The sequence below is a fragment of the Leuciscus leuciscus genome (genome assembly GCF_965113295.1).
Source record: "Leuciscus leuciscus genome assembly, chromosome: 18".
NCBI classification, from domain to species: Eukaryota; Metazoa; Chordata; class Actinopteri; order Cypriniformes; family Leuciscidae; genus Leuciscus; species Leuciscus leuciscus.
The window spans coordinates 13,112,974-13,137,857 of record NC_138742.1 but is presented as its reverse complement, the minus strand read 5'-3'; the positions used below and the strand labels follow the sequence as shown (position 1 = coordinate 13,137,857).

At 37.4% G+C, this 24,884-nt stretch overlaps 1 protein-coding gene across 4 annotated transcripts in view; it reads right to left on the bottom strand.

Moving 5' to 3' along the window:
• Positions 1 to 24,884, bottom strand: part of clstn1 (calsyntenin 1) — a 45,528-nt gene that overhangs the window by 19,486 nt on the left and 1,158 nt on the right. For 2 of the 4 annotated variants that reach the window (XM_082144877.1, XM_082144879.1), the window contains exons 2-4: positions 8,959 to 9,081; positions 2,074 to 2,103; positions 474 to 669 (exon numbers count right to left, since the gene is read on the bottom strand). In XM_082144877.1, coding sequence (XP_082001003.1) covers positions 474 to 669; positions 2,074 to 2,103; positions 8,959 to 9,081 — 349 coding nt within the window. The remainder of the gene's footprint in view (positions 1 to 473; positions 670 to 2,073; positions 2,104 to 8,958; positions 9,082 to 24,884) is intronic. The other 2 variants (XM_082144878.1, XM_082144880.1) reach the window with 1 other exon arrangement.

Genomic DNA, 24,884 nt, shown 5'->3' with positions numbered 1-24,884 from the left:
CAGCAAGGATGCATTACATTTATCAAAAGTGACAGTAAAGACATTTATAATGTTACAAAATATTTCAGAAATGCTGTTCTTTTTCTTCTTCAAAAAATCCTGGAAAAAAATGTCTTTTTCCCACAAAAATATTAAGCAGGACAACTGTTTTAAAGCACTAAAACATCATATTAGAAGATTTCTGAAGTCCATAAACTACATGTGAAAATATTCAAATAGAAAACAGTTATTTTAAATTATAAATTATAGTTTTACAGTATTTTTCATCAAATAACGGCAGCCTTGGTGAGCAAAATAGAATCAAAAGCACTGAATAAATCTTACCCACTCGGAAAAGTAGTGTAAGCTTAGTGGTTAGAATACGTTTAGACACGTTGACACGTTGAAAAGATGCTTACATGGAACATTCTGACTTAATTCTGGCTCATTCCCCCATCATTTTATTAATGAGCGTAACCAAACAATATACGCACTTGTGAGATTTCTTCATGTTGTCGCCCTCGGGTCCCTCTCCACAGTCGTAGGCCTGGATGGTGAAGGTGTGCTCCTTTTGTAGCTCACAATCCAGTTTATCCTTGGCCCGGATCACGCCCTCTCCGGTGGATTTATCCAACACCACTGCCTCGAACGGCACGTTCTGCCCGTGAATCCTGAAGCCACAGATCTCCCCTGCAAAGGGCACACGTGTGTTTAGTCAAGCCCACCCGTGAGCCGAAGCGCCAGCTGCCGTTCATGAGATAAAAGAAACCCACAACGAAACTAATAACACGCCACACTCAAATAAGAACAGCCAAAGTTGGTTTGGCAGCCAAAAGGATCTAAACACTGAGGGGAGGTGGGAGGTGAAGGTGTCTGTGGAGGAAGCCAGAAGCACTGTGGGATGGGGGTGAGTTTTTAGGAGGTGGAAGGGAGAGTTAAAAGATGTCTGGTCCAAGCCATTTGATCACATTGCATCCAGTCATGCAGTAAGAAACCCAGAATGTGGACAGGCATTTCACAGGAATACTTAAATACAAGGACAGGAAGGAAATGATATGAACCAATAAACAGATATCGGTTGTATTTAATACATTCAAATAACATAACATATTTTTAAAAGTACTTAAAAGGTGTTTAACGCTAATTTTTGGTTAAAAGTAACACATTTAAACAAGAAAGCAAGGTTAAAATGTTAAGTTAATCATGGGGCGATGAGGAGGATTTATGACAGATCCAGCATTCGATCCGAAGTTCACAAATCAAAGCAAATATACAAACAAACAAACAAACAAAAGAACCCTCGTTTGGAGTTTAAATTCCCCTTAAAACTAGATTTTGGTGAGAAGGAAGTCTTCCTGTGCAATGTTGTCTCTCTCAAACCTTTAAAAAAAACTGAAAGAATGAAACAATAAAACAAAAGAGAGTAGCAGAGGCAGTGAAACTTAAAGGCTGGATGAGAGCTGGGGTTAGAAATATCCATTTGCTTGACATCCACATCAACCAGCAGTAGTTGCCATGCTGTGTATTTCAGATTAGTGGAGGAGAGGGTGAAGAGGCTCAGACTAGAGGTCAAACCACACCACAGACCGGACAGCAGAGAGTTTGCATCTTTTAACAATCTCAGCAGGAACTAACCTGTGTATAGCATCAGTCTCTTTGATTTATGATCTGTTGTGCTTAAAGTGAACCCTTAAAAGCTACTTTACAAACAGGATCTCTCAAAAAACACACTTTTAAGACGTTCGGATTGGCGTTCCCCCCCGAGAATCTGGTGTGCGAGCATTATTTCCCTTTATTTATTCTGTTTTGGAGCTGAAGCACTGTTAGGATCTGCAAACTTCAATGGATGTCTCATGCATAGATATTTCTAGATTTTGTTATCCCCGCATCACACTTGTCATCCAGTTGCTAAAATTTCATTTCCAACAAATTCAAAGGTGAGAGAAAACTGAAAAACAAAATCAAAAGAAGAAGAACTGGGAAGAGATTAAAGAGCATGACAGGAGTTTCCGTGTGAAGTGCCGATTTATTTTGTATTTGCGTTAGTGGGTTAATAAAACGGATTACAAGGCAGTAGAAAGAGCCCGTCATCACCTTCTTTGGTGAAGGTCACCTCAAAACTTTCTACAAGAAGGGAGAAAAGATAAACCCAGGTCAGTCAGAGAAAGAATGAGATGCACAGAAACACAGAGACAAGAAAAAGAATACAGATGTTACAGAAGCAGTCGAGGACTCAAAATACCTCATTTGACTTTTTGAGTTGGTACAGATTAGGGCTAAGCGACATGTATTGAATATTTATGATCATTTTGCTAGGATATAAAATTAAACAGCACTGGAATATATAAATGATTTTAATGTGCTTTTTACTTGGCTATTAAGTTTCCTGAAGAGCGCCGTAACCTCCACATGAGAGCATTAGGACAGATATGGTTTAATAACGTCTGATTTTAAACTGAATTGGCATTAGAGTTGGTATTCATGTTCATGAATCAGTTCAAACTGTACATGAATTGATTCAAAACTCAGATTCATCAATACAACTGCATCATCATTAAAATATTTTAAAAGATATATGTAAGTAAATAATACTGCTGATTATTTTCCCCCCAGAGGAACCATAATACCAACCAAATAATGACTAAATTCTTAATCCAGGTTCAGGTTCAGGTTCAGGTTTATTGATATAGCCCATTTCATACACAGAACGGTAACCCAATGTGCTTTACATCATCATAACAATAAAAATATAATTAAAACAAGTTAAAATAAAATACAAGTTCAGTCAGTCAGTAAATCAAATACAAAACATCAAATACAAAACATCAAATACAAAACATCAAATACAAAACCCCCCGATTAGTAAAAGGCATCAGAGAAAAGTTTAGTTTTTAGTCTAGATTTAAAAATAGAGATAGAAGAAGAGGTCTTAATATCCATTGGAAGAAGGTTCCAAAGACGAGCCGCATAACAGCTGAAAGCTGCCTCTCCTTGCTTAGTACGAGCACTGGATTGTACCAGTTGAAGTTTTCCTGCTGATCTAAGTGATCTTATAGGGCTATAAGTTTCAAACATTTCTGTTATATAGAGAGGTCCTTGGCCGTTTAATGATTTAAAAAGAAGAAAAAGGACTTTAAAATCAATTCTATAAATCACTGGTAACCAGTGTAGAGATTTTAAAATAGGAGTAATATGTTCTCTTCTTTTGGTTCTGGTCAATAGCCTTGCTGCTGCATTTTGAATTATTTGAAGAGGTTTTATTGTTTTTTTAGGAAGCCCAGTGAAGAGACCATTGCAGTAATCAACCCTGCTGGTAATAAAAGCATGAATAAGCTTTTCTAAATCCACTGTTAGTATGAAGTTTTTAACCTTTGCGATGTTTTTTAAATGAAAAAAACTCGATTTCGTAACTGCCTTCATGTGGCTTTTGAAGCTTAGGTCGCTATCAATAATTACCCCTAGGTTCTTAACGGTTTCTGCTACCTCAAAACCTTTTGATTCCAATAGTGTGGCAGTCTTTAATCTCTGATCTTTTCTCCCGAAGATGATTACTTCAGTTTTATCTGTGTTTAATTTAAGAAGGTTTTTAGACATCCAGTCTTGAACTTGATTGAGACAATGATAAAGAGATTCAAGAGGAGCGAATTCGTTGGGCGACAAGGATAAGTATAACTGTGTATCATCTGCGTAACTATGGTAACTAATGGAATTGTTTTTCATAATTTGGCCAAGTGGAAGCATGTATAAATTGAACAAAAGAGGGCCAAGGATTGAACCCTGAGGGACACCACATGTTAGGGGCAAAGGGGCTGAGGCATGTTGACCAATAGACACATAAAAACTCCTGTGCTCTAAATAAGACTTTAGCCAGCAGATGATTGAGCCAGAAAGACCCACACAGAATTCAAGTCTTTCTATTAGTATGCTGTGGTCCACGGTGTCAAACGCCGCACTGAGGTCCAACAACATAAGAACAGTGGTTTGTCCAGCATCATTATTTAGCCGGATGTCGTTGACTATTTTAACCAGAGCTGTTTCAGTACTATGGTATTCTCTAAAACCTGACTGGTAAAGATCGAAACAGGAAGTTGAGGTCAGAAAAGCAGAGACTTGATTAAAAACAATTTTTTCCATTATTTTGCCGATGAAAGGTAAATTAGATATGGGTCTGTAGTTGTTAAGGACAGACCCATCCAAGTTGTTCTTTTTAAGTAAAGGCTTTACAATGGCTATTTTAAGGGACGTGGGAAATACGCCGCTCAGTAGAGAAGTATTAATTATTAAAAGCACGTCAGTTGCTATTAAATGAAGAACAGATTTGAAAAAGCTAGTAGGTAAAATGTCCAACTCAGATGTAGAGGAACTTAGACTTTGTACAATCTTTTCAAGGGTATCAAGGTCAACGGGGCTAAAATTTGAAAGAGTGTTGAACTCATCTCTCAGACTAGTTGGTAGTTCAAGGCAAGAAATGCTATGTGAAGTATATGAGACATGATGTCTTATGTTCTCTACTTTGCTCTTAAAAAAACAGGCAAATTCATTGCACTTATCAACAGAGACTAATTCAGTAGGCAGATGAGGGGAAGGATTAGTAAGCTTCTCAATAGTGGAAAATAGCACACGGGTATTATTTGCTTTGCTGTTAATAATACTAGAAAAATGAGCTTGCCTTGCTCTACAAATTACAGAATTGTATTCGTGAAGTGTCCCTTTATGGATCAGATAATCTGAATTAAGTTTAGATTTGCGCCATTTCCTTTCTGTTCTCCTACATTCTTTCTTTTGCATTTTAACTGACGGGTCATTCATCCATGGAGTTTTCTGTTTGCTCGTGGATTTTTTCAGTTTTAAAGGAGCAATGTCATCCATTATGTTTGTCATTCTTAAGTTAAAAACTTCCAACAAGTTATCAGCAGTCTTTTGGAATGGATTTTTTGACTCAAAGAGTGCTTGTTCAAAACGAGCACAAGTTCCGTCATTTATAGTTCTCTTTCTAATCATAATGGAATTGTTCTGATGATAGAGGGACAAGCAGACTTTGATAAAAATGCAACTGTGATCAGAAAAGGCCAAATCCACAACAGATGTAGAGACAGTTACACCTTTTGTGATAACAAGATCAAGTGTATGCCCCTGAGAGTGAGTGGGGCCCTGTATATGTTGTGTCAGATTGAAGGTATCAATCAAGGCCAGAAAGTCTCTAGCATGAAGATTTTCAGGGTTATCTACATGTATGTTAAAATCACCTGATATAACAATACTATCAAAATAGACACAGATTTCAGAGAGCAATTCACAGAAATCTTCAAGGAAGACTGTGACTGATAAAGTAGGAGGTCTATATACAGTTAGCAGCAAAATTTTTGGGCAGCCTTTGAGAACAGCACAAAGATATTCAAAAGAAGCATAGTCACCATAAGATAATTGTTGAAACTGAAAAGAAGCTTTAAAAATTTTAGCTATTCCTCCCCCACGTCTATTTTCACGATTAACACTTATAAAATTATAATCAGACGGAGAAGATTCAATTAGGGTAGTTTTATAATTTACTGAATCAAGCCAGGTTTCAGTTAAAAGTAATACATCAAGTTTATATGTGGAGATAAGATCGTTAATTAAAAAAGACTTTTTGTTGAGTGACCTGATATTTAACGAAGCAAGTTTTACTGTCGGAAAACTTCCAAGAGGTCTAAAATCAAGTTTATTAAATTATTTAAAAATAAAATAAAAGGGGGGCAACTTTTGTACCAATTCTGATGGTATTCTGAGTCCTAGTATGACTGTATACAGCACAAAACAATATACTTGGATGAGTCAACATTAACAGTCACAGAAACACAAAAAAACAGCCTTGACCACAGGTGGAAATAGCCATAGAGTCCCTGTTAGGGTTAAAACCATGAATGATTCAACCGTATGAAAGAATAAGGGTTAGCCAAAAACTCTCCTTATAATACTATCATTTATCAAAACCTGACCAGCACTAAAATTAGCCAACTTCATAAAAAAAAAGAGAAGTAAGTGTTTCTTTTTTGCTTGGTTGACCGCTAAGGGTCCAGTTTGACCCTATCAGTGGCCTCTGCTGGTGGACCCGTCCACCCCATTTTACCCCTACAATTAGAGATAGATTTCCCATTAGGATCTGCTGTTCAGAGCAAGTCATGCGGTGGAAACTTTGTGCCTCATCAGTGCATTCTGGGGCTTTAATGACTGTACATCCCCACACTTCCCCTAAAACCCAGACTGGCGCTTCAGCCCGCATGACAAGTGCCAACTTCAATAGTCCTCCATTTCCCAACAAGCAAAACACATGAACATTGATTCATTCAACTCGATGGAATCGATGAAGATGTAACAACAGCTGAGACGTGAGAAACAAGACTAGTGCAGGGGCGTAATTGTTTATTTGATTAGCTTCTGCTTCATTACTGTCTAAGCATTTAAGTTTTAGCAGTCTGAAAAAGTTAAACGATTCGCTTATAACAAGTCAGAGGAAATATTGAAATTGACAGCTAGCCGGCACTGAATATTCCTCCACTGATAGGAATGTACGTCATGTCTGCAGTGGAATTCGATGCTGGTTTATAAAAAGCCAGCAGAACATCAATCATGATGCTGCATGGCTGCCCTTAATGGGATACTGTACCCTTTGAAGCAATTTTTTATATAAACTAAATAAATCTAATTGTTTGACAAAAATTCCCCAGATATTTAAAATGTTGGGGGCGAAATGCTTCTGCTATGATTTCCGTTTTGTTAGGGAACACCCTTCTACATAGTAGCCGATTTTGGTGCGCAGTGGGGTTTTGGCGATCGGCCCACCGGGAAAAGTTCAGGTGCTCCTGATGGCCAGTCAATCTACTCACAGCCAATCACGGGGCCCCTACTTGCTCGGGCCCTGGGGCTTCAGCCTCGCCTCGCCCTATTGTTAATGCGGCCCTGGTCACAACAGTTCAGTATGGCTTTTGGCAAGCTTCCTGATTAGAGTAAAGTGAGTTAGTCAGCATGGCACCATGTCCTGAGCGGGCCGGTATTGGCAGAGAAGCTAAGAAGAATGCAGCAGTCACCCACACAGCCATGTGACGGCTTCAAAGTGAATTTTAGAGAGCTTCTTAATATAATCAGTGTGCCAAATGTCTGCTCTCTCACTGCTGGCTCCTACAAACAAAGCTTGCTGAAATGATTCCTTATGAACTATCAGAGGAATTATATATTTATGAGGCGCTGCGGCATGAGGGGGTGATTATCAGTGAATAATGACCTAAACGCATTGACATATACAAATAACTCAAGGTAAACCACATTAGTGGACCAATCTTTCTCCCAAATGTTTGCTGCTAGTTCGCTAGCCGTGTCCCATATTCACGGGGGCACCGGAGACTACCAAGGACTGGTACTAAAACTGTGAGAAAGGAGGGAGTGCATTTACAATGGAACACTGCATAATGAGATTTGAAATGAGGTCAAAGTAAATCTCTAAGTGATTAAAAATGGCCAGAGCCAACGCTGCACATTCCCTCTCTCAGGAAAAGAGCAGAGTATGAAGAAATTTCATTGATCTTGATATCAGAAGAGCTCTAGAAGCTCTGGCAACCATCTGCCCGGCAAACGAGAGAAGCAATTTAAAAAGTGATGGGTTTATGGACTGCCTATCTTCTTCTGTACTGATTAAATATGAGTGTATTAATCCAACATGCTTAAAAACACCTCAATTGGCTCTCCAAACTGACTATCTGCAATAGGTGGAAAAATGATAAGGGAAAAGCGCACCACTAACATCTATCTTAACTCGCTTCTGGATTCCGTAGAGATCAACAGAACCCGATGTTTTAGATCTTTAGTTTTGCCCTACTATATCCACTGCTAAATGTCTAGAGACATGAGCAAATATAAAGGCAAGAAGCATAGAGCAGTAAAGTATGGAGAAACGAACAGCCCCATTAACCTAGAGCTTTAGAGTCTGCAAGAATCTACAAACCTAATTACCAACAAGACCTGACTTCACCAATCACATCAGTACAGCTCAACAGCAGGCTGATGATATTAGGTCTTTTATTCAAAATCTAATTATGGTTTGTTATAGAGCTATTTTAAGGTTTAACACATTTTAGTCAAGATAATTGACAATAAGGGAGTAGGAAAGCTTATACATTACCAACCCCCCCCCAAAAAAAAGAGCCTGAGAAAAATGATTCAAAACCAATTCACAAAAAAAGACTTTAATTATGGTTCCTAGTTGACTAAATATTCAAAAGGATAAAGGTATTAGGATATTTCATTATAATGCACCAGACAAATCAGGTGCACGGTCATCACTGCATCAAAATGCTTATGATAAAAATAATAATTCTGTCAATATTAGTCACCCTCATGTTGTTCCAAACTTGCATGACTTGTTTCTTCTGTGCAAAAGGTGAATTTTAGTGGTTATAATAAAAGTGGTGGCATTAAAAGCATCACATAAGGTTTAATGTCAATGATGATGTTTGGTCACATGACACACAAGAACCAATGGTGTTTCAAATCAATGGTCAAAAATCTACAAGAGCTCATTTTAGTTGAGTGTTTCTGTCTTTTTTTTACATTTTTATTTATAGAACTTTATTAATGGTAAAATTGTTGGTCATGATGGAAATTACGCCACAACTGTCACATTGCAATGCTATTTTAGTATCATTGATATACTATTATTTATGCTATTTTTAAAGTTAAAAAAAAAAGTGTCTATATAGTTTTTATTAAGTTTTGTTTTTAGCTTTAGTTTATGTAGTTTTAGTTATTTTAGTACTTCAACTTAAACTAAACTTGGCAGCTGAAATAAAATATTTTGTTTTAGATTTCATAAAAATAAATCCCTTTTTATGGAAGAAATTATGACAGAACTTTTTTTTTTTTTTGTAGGTAAACTATCCTTTGGAAAGCATGAGGAAGCAAAATGGCTGACAGCCTCATCTGAGACCAGAAGATGGAGGATCTTACCTGCATAGCGCAACGGGGCATCTTTATCCAAGGCTATCAGCGGAGGATCCAGCAGAACCTTGTCGTCATTTTCCGTTACGATACCATGATACGTGGTCTCAATCCAAGGCTTATGCTTATTTACTGTGTGGGGAAAAAAGAAACAGGACGTTAGAAGCTTATTTAGTTCCTGAATAAAACCAAACCCAGACAACAACCAATTATTTTAGTTTTCTGTGAGGATTGATTATGTGTCAGCACAACTGTATGCTAGCTTCAAGGCAGAGCGCAAAATCCCACAATGACATAGCGCAGCAGTGGTTAGCAGTGGCATTTGTCGCCTCTGTTTGTTCGGGCTGAGAGAACGCAGAAGCTCAGCCGCTCATTAGTGTTGACTGAAGGCTTTGAGCTCTGAAAGCAGAGAGGACAGATGCGGTGTGTTTTAGCTTCAGACTGCAGAAGCACTGCAGCAGTGGCAGCGCTGTCTGGACGCAGAGGTTGATGTGAAGGGCAGATTGCTCACTTCAACGGCTAATCAGTGCCTGCATCCGAAATGTGAGTACATCAGCAGTTGCTGGGCGAAAGGGGATACTCCTGCAGTGCTGATCTCATTGTGTGTGGACCTGACAGCGAGGCCGCAGGGAAAGGAAATGAGCTCAGCAGAGTGATGCCGTCCACACTAGGGTCCATCTCGCGGCAGTATGACTGAATCAGCTGTTAAGAAACACGGCTTTCTAAACGAAGCTAAAAGCCATAGCTCTTCAGTGAACACCTAACTAACCCTTAATCATAATTATAAAATAGATAGTTATGGTACTGAATAATAACTGGACAATACAGACTCCCAGTACACAATTTAATTCATGTCAGGGATCATCATATATCTCCTTATGGAGGAATCGTTTTGCTTAAAGAAATAGGGATTCACACCAAAAATATTAACGTTTTTGTAATTTTCTCATGTTGTTCTGAACCATTTTTTTTAATAGACGTATTAAAATGATGACATTACAATGTTACACTATTTTTGTCTAAATAAATGAAAAATGTAATGCATCACAATATGAAATCAAATAATATAATAATATAAAAATAATATTAATTTTATTTAATTGAAAAATATATTTAAAAAGAAAATATATTAAAAAGAAAACTATATTATTAATTTATTATTATATATTTATATATGTGTGTGTGTGTGTGTGTTATAATATGTACATGTATTATAATATATAATATATAGAGTATAATATATAATATATAGTGTGCATTTATAATAATATTTTTTTCTTTCTGGAAAACCAAAAAGGAGAAGTATGCAACAGGGCAGACTTTAAGAGAGTGGATATTATAAATGTTAATCTTTCTTGTAATCTAATTTTGTGTTTTTGAGTAAAAGATGTTCTTTAATACGGTAATGCATTCATGAAAATTGTGTACTTAAGATTTGTATTATGTAGTTTATAAATTCTGTACTATGGCACTGCTCATATTGTTAGCTCCTTCCTGAAAAAGTGTTTCTCTTCATTTGTAAATCATTTTGGATCAAAACCACCTGCTAAATGAATAATAAAAAATAAAAAAAGTATTTTACATCACCTCATCGCTCAAGCCAACACATTAAAAAATAAGTCTGTGACTCTTGTGCATGTAAACTCTTCAAAATCCACAGTGCTAACAGCTCCCATCCCTTATACTGTACACTGTACAGAAAATTGCTGTCTGAAGAAAAAAACCCTGCTCCTTGTGCTCCTTGTGCAGCTGCTGGAGCGAATACGGATGATTTATTGGCTTCACCGCGGTTTCTCAGCACCGGTGTCTTACGACTCACCCCGCAGGCAGAAGCCTGATCACTGACACTAATTGAAGGATATAACCTCCACAGCAATAACACCATAATGCTCACCTCCGTTCATATTACACGCCTCATTCAATTTCACATCTTCAGGAAAATAGTATGCTTGACAGAACTGTCGCTTCATTTTCATGTTTCTTTCCCCTGTTAATTTTCTGCTGCGATACATTTGTGATTTAAAACTGCATGGTTCAGGAACCAACGATTGTACACGTCTATCAATGCTCCAAACACATGATTCGAATGCTGTATGTATTCAGTGCAGAGAGAGCTGGGAGGAAGGCCAGGACTTCTTATGGTCTGTGAAATTTGTGATCTGGTTCATAAATCGTCTTAGCAAAGTGGATTCACGTGACCCAAGAGTGCTGCTGCTGCTGCTTGTTGTCTCTGGACAGATTGTCAGACCAGACTACCCTGGTAATCTGCTTTAAAATCCCAGGTTTATAAAACCTTAAGAGCCGAGGTAGGTCACATGCTCAAAGGGCAAGCTGGGACATAATGCTACTAATAACGGAAAAACAGGCCGAGAACATATACATTGTTTACGGTTATTTTCATCAGCGGTATACGACTACATTTTTTGAGACTGAATTGTAACATTTATTTGAATGAATTAGCCTATCGAGAGAGAAAGAAAGATCCTCTAGCAATGAAGCTGTGAGTTTAATTACGTTAAAAACAGCGACGTCACCACCTCCTTGCTGAGTAATATAATGTAGCAATTCAGTAGCAAAGCTAATTTATCATTAATAAAATTTGAAGGGCAGCGTTGACAAGTTTCTGCACTCCTGTTTCTGTGTGTGAGCAGCGTGATCTCCGATCTCTGTGAGCAAGTGACATATGTGTGTGTGTGTGTGTGTGTGTGTGTGTGTGTGTGTGTGTGTGTGTGTGTGTGTGTGTGTGTGTGTGTGTTTCAATGAAAGCAGCATATTAATATAGAACAGTTATTAAACTGACTTGGAACTACCTGCGCATTAAACGGTTTTGCACATCAGAATATAATATTCAGACAGACTATGGTATAAAACTAAAAAGCTGCATATTTTAATGACTTCTGAAGAATTGTGACACTGAAGAGTAATGGCTGCTGGAAATGCAGTTTTTGCCATTACAGGAACAAACTACATTTAAAATATATCACAATAGAAAACTTTGCAACTCACAATATTAATGTTTTTACTGTATTTTTTACAGCATTTTTGATCAAATAAATGTAGCCTTTGTGAGCATAAAATATTTTTTCTTAAAAGTATTTTTTTTTAAATGCACATTTTGAAATAGAGCATGAAGAATCTTCAAATGGAAACACCAAAATGTGATTTTTTTTTTTTTTTTTTTACGTATACACTATAAATAAATTTGGACATTGATCAAAAAAGCATTTTATTTTGGAAATTCTGAAATGCTTAAGGCAAACCTGTCATCTGCCGACTGCTAGCAAAAGCGCAAGTACTTTATTACATTTAAGAAATGAGCCACGAGACCTTCTCAATGGCTACAACTTCCAATTCTATTTTGCGCCAGTTTTCCTGGAAGTGATGATTTTGTTCTCTTGAACATATGATAGTCTTATTCACAAATCGTTTTCTCCAATAATAAAAATTTTCTGGAAAAATTTGTATTTGCAAATTGGATAGAAACAGCTTATTATATTGTGGTCCCTAGATATGGCTTGGGTTCCTCAGTACAACCGCTTAGGAAAGCTACACAATTTGAAAACGCCTTAAAAAGCCCCGCTAAGTAATAGAAAGTAAATCAAAGCAGCAGCGTGGGACATTTGTAGCTGAGTGAGGTTAAGCTGGGTTTACACTGACAAAGAACTGTTTGTTCTCACAAACCCTTCTGCCCTGGAACAAACAATCTGATAACATGGTTATCATCACATATTAGCATAAAAAGAGATACTCCTCACTAAGAACCTGTTCACAAACCAAGTGTGAATAATAAAGATGCTCTATGGACAACTAGACAATTTAATGAATGAGTCTTTATTTTGGAACATCTCAATAAGGGTCCTTGATACCTCTTGGAGAGCATTCAGTCATGGCAGCGATCCCAGCTAGAGAAAACCACTAAAACACAGCAGCCAAACACCTGCTAAACACTGGCGACACTCCCACACACACACTCAAATAACATATGGTACACATATCACTCCTTCTCTTACCAAAAACACATTTGCCAATCAAACTGCAATTATTTTCTTCTTTAAACTTCCTTGAAGCCCTTAATGATCCATTAAAAACAGCTTATGTTTGAAAAGCCCACACTGACGTCTGGTGTGCAATAAACTAAACTAAACGAGCGTCTATCAAAGAGGAAGGGATGGTTATCAGGCTGGCGGAGAATGAATCTGATTACTGAACGAGCTCTGATGTGGTTGATATCATTTCCAAGCGCCCTGCAGCTCTGGCACAAGGCAACCGTTTGGGACGGCAGGAAGCCAGTTGGCGTTTTTTTTACATCCATTTTGCATTGAAACACTTTAGATCCTTGCGCAGCAACAACACAAAGCAACTGTGACAACGAACGCCTCATATAACGGGGAGAATTGTTTGATAAATAGGCCACAAATGATGACAACACACCCAAGATATGATTTCGTGATGACAACAGTCAGAGAGTAGAGAAGTAGAGCGTCGAGACAAGTGGTTAAAGGCTATAGATGGCTATAGATGGAAACACACTCAGTTTTGTCGCTGTTTGAAGAGGATGTTCACTCAGGCAGCATGGTGTTTTATACATGAAAGCCATGCAAATCAATGTTATGTAACTGGTGCATTAGAGCAGCACTGACACTTCAGCACAGTGGAGTAAATATGTGCGCAGAGATCACAGGTCAATACATTTTCATTCAGGCTGAAACATCAGAGAGTAACGTGTTTATTTGAAGTCTGAAGCCCATAGCAGACTGGAACAGAAAGGAAAGAACAATAATATAATGTAATATAATATAATAATTGTCAAAGTTAAAGTTTTTTATTTTCAAGTTAACAATAACAACAATATAATAGCAGTAATAATAATAATAGCAATGTGTATTTAATAAATTTCATTTAACACATCAACATATTAATATAATTTAATAACAATATAATATTAATTATATTATAAATAATTATATATATATATATATATATATATATATATATATATAAATAATTATATATATATATATATATATATATATATATATATATATATATATATATATATATAAATTATATTATATTATATTATATATCATTCCATTGGGTGACAATGGAATCGTATCAGAGAAATTCCACCCTTCACCTTTAACAGAAAATCTCATTAGAGAAAGAGTCCCTACTTTTCACAATTGCAGACAACAATATTTGTATTTGACATGCACAAACCGTTTGCCACCATCCATTCTCCAGATTACAGTCATTTGGATAATATCCGCAAATTAAGCCATTTAGCCGTAATCAAATCTTTTGAATGCTAGCAGGCACAAATTAGTGGCTAATGATGCAGCCCGAATGAGGAGGAAACACAGTCGGCCTGAAGCTGCCTCCATCCTAGCAGCATCCAAGATTAGGAGATCACAGACTAATAATGAAGACCTTCAGACTAACCAGTTCTTGAGAGTATTATTTGCATGTATGTCAAAGGGGCTAAATAAACCCTGTCTGTCTCAGTGAAGCGGAGGCATCCGGAACAAGCCGGCGGCTTTATATCCAAACACATTCCAAGCTACATATTGGAGTTGGCAAGCATAGAATCGCCTAGTCACAGTCTTTTACATGCTTTATGCAGCACAGCCATCCAGTCAGATTGCGTCACCGTGACCGGCTGGGACGCAGAACATGTGCAGCTCTTGCTACGTTATCTGATCGATGTAAAATATTATTGCAGTGGCTCTGTCCAGACAGCACACGCCGAGCGCAGATGGGGGGGGGTCCGGGTCAGGCACTATTGTGCTATGCTTGGCATGCAATCCTGTTAGCCATCATGTAAACCCACCGATACCTAATCCCATAATGAGATGCTCCCGTTTCATTCACCTACAAGGTCACAGACTTAACAATGTGTCATATGCTCAAGTCAAAAGTTTACAGGAAGACGGCTATGAGAACACACCGCTACAGTAGATCATTTCTGATTTCCATTTCTCTGTTTTGGAACAAGAAAAGGGAAATCTGAATTATTGCAAACATTATTATGAAGTGAAAGCTGAATATTGTTTTTTAATAACTAATTTATAAATGAAACTACAGTTTGAGGCCATTAAGATTTTAAAAAGTGACAGTAAAGACATTTAGAAATTTCCATTTTAAATAAAACGCTGTTATTGAACTTTCTATTCATCAAATAATCCTGAAAACAAAAATTGTATCATGGTTTCCACAAAAGAATGTTCTGCAGCACAACTGTTTTCAACATTGATAATAATAAGAAAGCACACAATCCGAATATTAGAATGATTTTTGAAGGAACATTAACTTTTAAATGGTAGTTCACATAAAGAAGATAATAAAATAATTATGTGTTCCGTTAATAACTAAAATCCAATGAATTACATTTGATTTGACCAACTAATTTATCCCAATAAATCACATTTATCAATTCATGTCAATAAAAGCCTTCAAATGTAGATAATTCAAAGACATTACATTATTGTGACTGACGAAAGCATGGATAAGATTACAAACAGTGGCTTTAGTAGTAAATATATTGTTTACTTCCATATCATTGAACACAAGCCTATCAATCTTCTTTTGCAGTCATATAAGTTTTATTTTAAATTTAATTAGGCTATATCATACCGATGTTGTGGCAGATTTGCAAATATCCCTTGTTGGATGGTGGCACTCCAAAGGAAGTGAACAAGACTTTTTCCTGTAATTATTGACGCATACATTACTCTACAGGGCTAGCCGTCTTCAGCAATGGCAAACGGAAGCAATTAATTTGCTGATAGCTCAGTAATCCACAAGCAATTAAGCAACATACTTTGTACAGCCTAATTTTGGCCATAATTTGACATGGGGGGTTTGGGACGCACTGATGAATGGGCTTCTTAAAATGGTGAGCAAGAACAAATTATATTCTTGGAAATCTGAATTAAACCTGCAGACCTCCAAAACAATAGCAGTGTGAGAATGTGTGTTTCTCGCATTATGATTTGATTGATGAGGGGAGGCCAAAGGTTACGGTGTCAGCCATGCTTGTTCATCCATCTGCTAGAATCCCTCAAGATCTCTTAAGACGGAACGGCTTGAATGCTCATGCATATGGCAACAAAACCACATTGTCTGAACGAAAGCTTCAATACGGGCTTCCTCCTGTGTCCTGCTGCATACGGCACATTTAAACGGTTTAACAAGGGATGGCTATTTCCGGTAGCCTAGAAATCTAGACGCACCCTAGCGGCAGCAAATTTTATTTTACAGCCAGTGTCGTCTAGCAACTCTCCGTTGGCTTGCGAGCTGGAAAAAGCAAACTCTAGTCAGGCCAATCACATCGTGTATAGAGTCGGTGGGCGGGCTTAACATAATGACGGCAGAGTTGTGACGGTTCAGCGTGAATTCCTTGCTACTTGAAAACAAAGAACAGCGGTCTTTCGAATCGGCTTTGGCCGCGACCCTGGAGGACTTGGAGTTAAGCTTTTCTTTGAGAAAAGAACAAAAAAAATGACACTGAAGTCATTCTTTAAAAAGGAAGATGTGTTCGGAGTTTTGCCAAAAGTTTAATCTATCAACTAGCTCCGCTAGTGGGAAAACGCTCTGGTTGGTTGTAGCGCTATCCTATTGCGTGCAGAGGGAATTGAAAGACAACCGTTTATCCCGCCCCTCGGATTGAGCCCTGCCAATGGTGTGTTCCCAGACCCAACATCTTGATGTGGGTCTGGCTTGTCAGGCTATATTTCCGGTCAGTGTGGCCCAAAAACCTTTCGTGACAGTGATCCCTCCCAGATTGCGATCTACCGCAGCCTTTGTCAATTATCACCACAGACGCCTCCGTTCTCACCCCGAGTGCGAGCGAGCTGCGAGTTCTCACAGACCACACAGCTGCTTCACAATTCAAGGTCTATCAGTGGTAGTAAAAGATAACTACTGATCTACACCTTGGCAGACTTGAAAATGGTTAGGCTTTCACACTTGATGGATTTGCAGTTACTCCTGAAAGAGACTTATAAACGGCTTCTTTTTTAAGAATCATTCCAAATTTGTAGCCGTGGTTTGACGTCTTTGCTGAGCAGACCCCATTCTCATGTGAAGAATGCAGGACAATGGGCCATCCTAAGATGTCAATACAATGGCCAGCTAGGAAATCACTGAACGACTGATTCGACGTCTCCAGAACAAATGAGATGGCTTTCAAACCAAACCACTTTTTAGTTAAAAGATTAGAATTTTTTTTATTTATATAATAAATTGTATAAATTCTACAAAGTATACAAATTTATATATAAAATGTATATATTATATTTTATTACATAATATTATTATGTTCAAACCAGAGTGAAACACGTGTTTTCTTTCCCCAAACCATTTCAGTGCAAACTCAGCCCTGCAGCCGATTCTATAGATTTCATTGGTCATGACAATCACAAAGCTGATTGCCAACACAATGCTACAACTAAAGGTCCCTATATACTCACGGCGAAGTTCTTTTTCATTCTTCGCTTAGGGGTAAAAATACAGCTGAAATATATGATCTGTGGTATTCTGTTAGCGAACATCTGACACCGACCACTCTGCTGAGAGCGGCGTTTAGATGAATATGTAAATATGTGCTGCGTGCTTTCCTCTCAATAACAAAATAAACACAACAAAATTGAGAAAACAGCAAGCATTTTTAAAATAAAGCATAAAAAAGCATCTGATTATAGCAAGGTGGATATGTTTGCATGAGCTCTGCAATTCGGCACAGTAGTAAAGCCACATCAAGTTTATTCATATAGCACTTTATATAATAGATTGCTTAAAATCAAGCTGCTTTACCATATAAGATATGAAAAACAGTGTCAGTGTCTCGTTTCATCAGAAGGACAACTTCATTTTCTACTAAAAAAGCAGCTTATGAAGGTATAAGAGTAGCAAAACTCGAGAGCATGTAGATCTGAATTTGAGAACTTCTACAATAAATATCCGTACTTGTACGCTAAAATTTACAGCCACAGCTCCAATGTGAAAACCTGTAAAATAAAGTTGAATTTTGAGATTTCCCCTCGCAGATAATAGTCACAAACCTGTATTCTGATTTTGAAGTTGCAAACAAGTAGTCACAAATGTGTAAAATGCCATTCACAAAAATACAGTGACAGTTACAGACAAACTTAAGTGCATATTTGAATTTTTAAAGTACATATGTGCACTTATTCATTCATTCACATTCGCAGGACAACCTCAATTAGGCACTTGCAACTTCTCAAATCTGTCACTGCAGTTTCAAATCTTCGCACCTTGTCTTTTGCAACTATTTTCGAGATATATTAGATACAAAACTATCTTGTGCACTTAGATAGAGCACTTTCAGCGAGAGATAGAAATGAGGGCAGGGGGAGGGCGCAAAGGAGTTATTTTATTGGTTGCTGCCTAGCCAATGAAAAGGGACTTCTTTTGTACGCGATTCTAAAATTCTAACGTGGCTTAATAATGTTCTAAGACAGTGATATTAAAAGACCAAACTCAGTACACACATACTACTAATAAAGCATACTGTACAGAATAGCAGATGAACCCAAAATATGAATGCAACACGTTTACAGTAATTACACGTTAAATCTTTTCCTCCCATAAAAAACAAAGAAAACGCTTAATAAAGCTTAATGGACCAACAGTTATAAAAAGCAGAAATTCATTATACATTATTAATAAAACACAGGCAGGTTTAGTGATTTGCAAAAACTAAATCTTGTACTCACACTTAGGCCCCGTCCACACTACTGCGTTTTCGTTTTAAAAACGGAGACCTTTTGCTACGTTTGCACCTCCCGTCCACACTAAAACGGCAAAAACGGAGACCCAAAACGGAGAAGTTTAGAAACGCTGCCGACCCGTTTTTCGTTTTGAATCTCCGGAGGGCGTTTTAGTGTGGACGGGTCAAAACGGAGGACTTTAGAAACGATGACGTAGTAGAGGCTCACGCTCGGCTCTATGATTGGGTGTCATCAGTCATGGCGTATATCTTTGCTAGCAGCTTCTGTGCAAGTAAATTCTGCATTTTACACTGCTATAACTGCCTACATGCGCCGGAGGCAAGCTATTATTCAAGCGATCTGTGACAATTCCCGTGTGCAGCGGCGGTATCGACCGTACATGGAGCGTCAGTTTTGGGTTAACCCGGGAAGAACCAGCGCATGGTGGGATAATTTTATCAATGAAGTTGTGTTTACACCGGCACGCGCATGCCCAGTGTTGGTGAATGGTCACGTGATCCGCGTTTTCAGTCGTTTTAATGTGGACGGAGATCAATTCTAATACGCAGCTAAAACGCTGGTGTGGACGGAGATCGTATTCGTTTTAATTCTCCGTTTCTAAACGAAAACGCAGTAGTGTGGACGGGGCCTTAGTTTGTCATAAACACAGAGGAAGAACTATTCCAACAAGCTCTCTCTCGCAACCTTAATTGACACCCTGAACACAAATTAGCTTTCTTTCGTCAAATTCTGGACTCACCTGCTTTTCTATACATAGTATGCTTTATGTGTTTACACAAACTTTGTTTTGGCCTGATTTTGTTCAAAATGACGTCACATCTGTTCATTCTTCAAATTCGCTTGAAGTATGTCGAGGGTTATATACCCTATATATACCCATAACCCTTCCCTACACCCTAACTTTGTCCAATGAAACACAGGGTGGGATTTTTTAACCAGTTTGGGATTCTCATGAAAAGAACTGGTTCGTAAGAGCCATATGTTCTTGAATCAGACATCACGGCTTAATCATTGCGTACTAAAACGTTCGAACAAGACAATATCTGACAAATCCGCTTATGGATTTTCCCTACTGTCAGACTAAATGAAGTCAATGTAACACATTTTTCTTTATATCACATTTACAGCCATTTTAGTCTCAGTCTGGAGCCCTGCAATGAAAATATTCACCAATTCACCAAATATTCACCAAAATGTTACAAATTACTTGACCAAGAGAGATAATGCTCAGATCTATCATAATGATTCAGCCAGTAAATATTTATAATGATAATCATTGTTATTTTCTGCTGGGAGAACCAGCAGCTAATTGTCTTAACATCTTGAAATGCATTAATACATAGACTTAAACAAGTTTCCAGTTGGTCACGTTGGTTGACAGCAACACTTAAATGTTTGCAAATTGAAAAGGGCATTAACAGTCATGGAATTGATTGTTCATTGAAGTTTAAGACCCTGTGAACAAATGTAGAGGAAATCTCTGGGCTCTACTGACCAAAATATCTCACAGTAGGGTTCATAGTCAAGCCAAAGCAGAAGGTCACAGTGTGTACTCAAGGAAGTATCTGTTAGTCCACCAGAGCAGTCGCTACAGCACAACAAGGCCCAGGCATTTTCAATGAGGTTGGGGGCAGGGCGGTGTGAACGGTGCTTAATCACAGCTCAGTATGGAGCACACAAAGGCCCAGTGAGAGTGAAAACGAGCCGTAGCCATAGAAGACAGGGCTGCTTTTCATGTCTCCGGAGGCCGGGCTGCACAGACCTCTATACACAGGTAACACCTACTCTCTGGTTACCTGTTCCCATGGAGCACTGGTGCTGACGCGACCAGGCACTGAATAGAAGAGGGCCACATTTATCAGGCTAAACAAAAAGCACAAACCCTGCCAGACACTGAATGGATGGGCTCTCTTCAGAGCATTTAGCGTGTAGACTGAGTTGACCTGAAATGTAAGCAGGTAATGATGTTATGGGTAGGGTTACCGACCAAATGGCTTTCAATTGGGTATACATTAAGGTTTTAGGGCACTGAAGAATGTTCTTTATGAGAGATCAAGAAAAAGTTCTCTTTATTCACTAAATAGTATCTACACTGTAAAAAAATTATATGATCAATAAGTTATGACAACATATGTTTTTACATTGTTTTAACTTTAAGTCAGTTTAATGTAATTTAAGTTGAAATGACAAACAGTTGATTGAACTTTTTTTTTTTTTTTACAGTGACACTGGTCATATTGAGCATCAGTAACAAACGTTTCATCCAATTACAATGGTTGACTAGTTATCAAAGAACCCGTTTAAAAATTTTCTCTTTTTTTCTTATATAAAATAAATGACAATGATATATAAGCCTATAATATTATATCATATCATCACAAGAGTGTATATAATAATAATAATAATAATCATAATCAGTCAGTAGGAGCAGGGTCAGTATGCTCTTTTTTAAAGAAATTATTACTTTTATTTAGCAAGGACACATTTGCATTGATTAAAAGTAACAGTAAAGACATTTGATACAAAAGATTTCTATTGCAAGTAAATTCAGTTTAAAAAAAAAAAAACTTTCTATTCATCAAAGAATCTTGAAAACATGCATCATGGTTTATACAAAAATATTAGGCAACACAACTGTTTTCAACCTTGATAATTAGAAATGCTTATTGAACACGAAAGCATGTTAGAATGATTTCTGAAGGATCATGTGACACTAAAGACTTGAATAATGGCTTCTGAAAATTCAGCTTAATTATTTAACACAGTATTTTCTTAAAACCCTTGAACATCCCTCAGTAGAGCACAAATATACAAACACAGACACATGATTTGGTCTGTTTACTTCAAAAGCAGCATGTTGTTTTAGGAAGACCAACAATAGCAGTCAACCGGCTATCATGCGAGTCAAAGAGACAGACCTTATATTTAGTACGTAATGACCTATTCTTGACAGATCACTGACTCAATTCAGCTCACAAAGGGGCCAATGAAATTACCACCGACTGCCCAGCCGCCAAGATGACTAAGAGCTGATTGTCCAAGTGAATTTCTACCACACTGGCTGAACCAAAACTGAAAATGCAGCATTTTTTTTTTTAAACAGATGAGCAATGCTTTGTTAACTGTTATGCTTAGAAAGTACTTGCAATTCAATATTGGTACATAAGTCAAATAATTGTGAGTTGCGTCTAACAGTGGGCGCATTGTGACGCGTTTATTGCGGCGCGCGGCTCTGAGCTCTCGGCCAAGGGACTCTTTGTTTCCCAGAGTACAAATTCCATGAATAAATAGCAAAACATATGAAACTTTGGGTCCTCAGCCATTAAACCACTGCATTCAGAGGGTGGAAAACACGAACGAGAAACTAAAACACGGCAAAAAAACAACCCAGAATGCCTGTAACAGATATGATAAAGTAAAATAACAATTTAATCAGCCAAATGCTTTCAAAACACTTCAAATAAACTCTAAAAGCAAAAAATGAATTAAGTTCTAACAGCGTGCATCAATAACAGTCCCTGTGTGTTCCCTGCTTCACAGGAACAATTAGTCCACCACCTCCTCCTGAGAGAGAGTCTGCTCAGCTTATTTTATCCATCCTCTTATGCTGTGTGAATTCTCTTCCCACAGTTCCTAGAATTAATGGGCCCTTCAAAGCTTACATTGAAGCAGAGAGCTGCTAATGGACGTCTAGCTTTTTGCAAAACCAACACTTCAGAAGAAGAATCCATGAGAGATTATCCATCAAGCCACCTGTAAGTTGAGACATTCTGCTACAGGATTGAAACAAGCTAAACATTTGACCAAGGGCCACAAGAGTCGAACAAGCAGCTGTTTGTTTAAGATCTCCTTCAATCTGAAATGTTGTGAACTGCTAAAGGGATCTATTAGTAGCTATGGATATGGATATTCTTCTCTGACAATTGTTTCTTAAAGTTTGTACCAATCAAATCACCAACTGTCACTATAGGAGTCACATCGTAGAAATAATTCGCCCTTATAAGATGCGATAGAGAGTGAGTTTCTCTGATATACTCCAGTAACTTTCCAAAGATCTCAACCTTCGTTATTACATCAATGAAATAAAAAAAATCATTCACACCTTCACACAAAATCAAATTTTCATGTTGTTTGGCAAACACATGGTTATATATATATAAAACATCTCAACTTGACATAAGACCAGAAGGCGGAACTTGGCCTATCAATAGAAACCCGTGTTTAAGTCTTGAGTGACTCAGTCGGCACCGTGTGAAGACGACTTAGTCATGTCTTGATTTGAATTACGTAATTGAAGAAACTTCTTTTTTAACTATGGTTTATTTCATACAGTTTATTAGTTTTATGTACGTCCCATTCTTTCTGCCACTTGTTAGTGATGTATAAGCTAATTAATGACAGTTCCTCCCTGGTTAATTAATGTGTTAATTCATCTCTCGCCATCCTTCAGAAAAATAAATATATGGCAGCCACTAAAAGAACACGATATTACTTCTTAGACGTCTCATGGCCGTTTGCAGGGGTGTGTAATCCAGTGAGAAGGTGGGGTTTTCATTAAACTGATAACAGCAGGGAAGTGAGCAGGTGTTTAAACAAAGCTTAAAGAGAGCCTGTCAAATGCATCAAGGGTAATAAAGATATTTAAGGCTAATAATAAACACTGTGAGTGAGACATGGGCTGCGTCGGAAATTGCATACTCTCTTGAGTAGGTACTTATTTTGAATGCATACTTACTTTGTGAGTACCAAAAAAGTATGTTCTTTATGAATGTCTTAAGTTTAAATTTAATTCGGGTGTACTAAATTCACCATGTTGTCATCATGTGACCTATCATCCTCAGTTGAATCGCTTCACTGACATTCACAAATCCTCTCCCGAGGCCTTGTAGGATATAGTAAAGTGTCCATTTTATGCACACTTCAGCATCTCGCCGGTAGTAGTAGGTCATCCTGGTACTTTTTGCCTACTCTTTTATGAGTACTGTGAATTCTGTCACACTATAAAGCAGGAAAGTATATGCGATTTCGGACGAAGCCATCATCTGTGGAGGTGGACATTTAAATATGTGAATGCAGAGACTAATAAGAGAAAAATCCTTGCCTCTGAATGTGCTACTCTGAATAGTGACACATTTTTTGGCTGTCAAGCAATCACAATTTCCCAGTGATGAAAAACTAGCAAAATTCACAGATATCCAGGGAGTCCTTTAATATAGTAATCATCATATGTGCTTTAGGCATATATATTTTTAGGAACTACAAATTGATTTTAATCTTGACTCCAAAGCAACTTAAACACATAAGCCTGAAAACATTTTTGATAAAGCATGGAAACACTAATGGCAAGGAAAGACATTCTGATATTCATATTTGTGGATGATTAAAAGCGTATCAATTTTTTTGAAAAAAAAATGAGAAAATGCCTAAGGTATGAATTTTTGTTGACATCAATGCCCTTTTATAAGCTCAACAGAATTTGAATTCAGTCTCACTAGCCACTGGCAATATGGATAATACTAATACAATATTGGTCCCAGTGTCTGGTAAACCACACTTCTGTTGAGTTTATGCATTTGCATAATTTTACTATTTTATTACTATTTTCGCTATTGTTGGGCTATGAAAGTCATGGTTATAATAATGGATTCAATGTTTGATTTCAAGGACATCTTTGTTTAGAAAAACTGAGGTACTGTGTAGGGTTGCCACTTGATGTCCAATGTAAAACCAATTGAAAACCACTAATCAACTAGGCTAATCACTAATCAACACACACACACACACACACACACACACACACACACACACACACACACACACTAGTAGCTATAAACGTGACAGGTTTAGATGTTTTATAAATAGTAGGGTATTCATGTTGAGTTTATTATATATTTTTTTACAAAAAAATGACTAAAATGTCAAGTGGTGTAACCATAAAACGAAAAGTAACCTACTAAAATACTTCCCTTGCACTTTGAACACTCAACTGTACACAACAGAAGGCCATTTTAAACATTGCCTCTCAAAAATAAAACGTCAAAGGGACTTTTAATTCAAGAAAATTAAACAATTTCTCATCATAAAAGCATTTTGTAAACTATTTTTGTATATCTTATTTGATCTGGACCAAAAATACTAGAGACGTCATTGACCCATGTACAGTCCAACAAATATCGCTCTTTT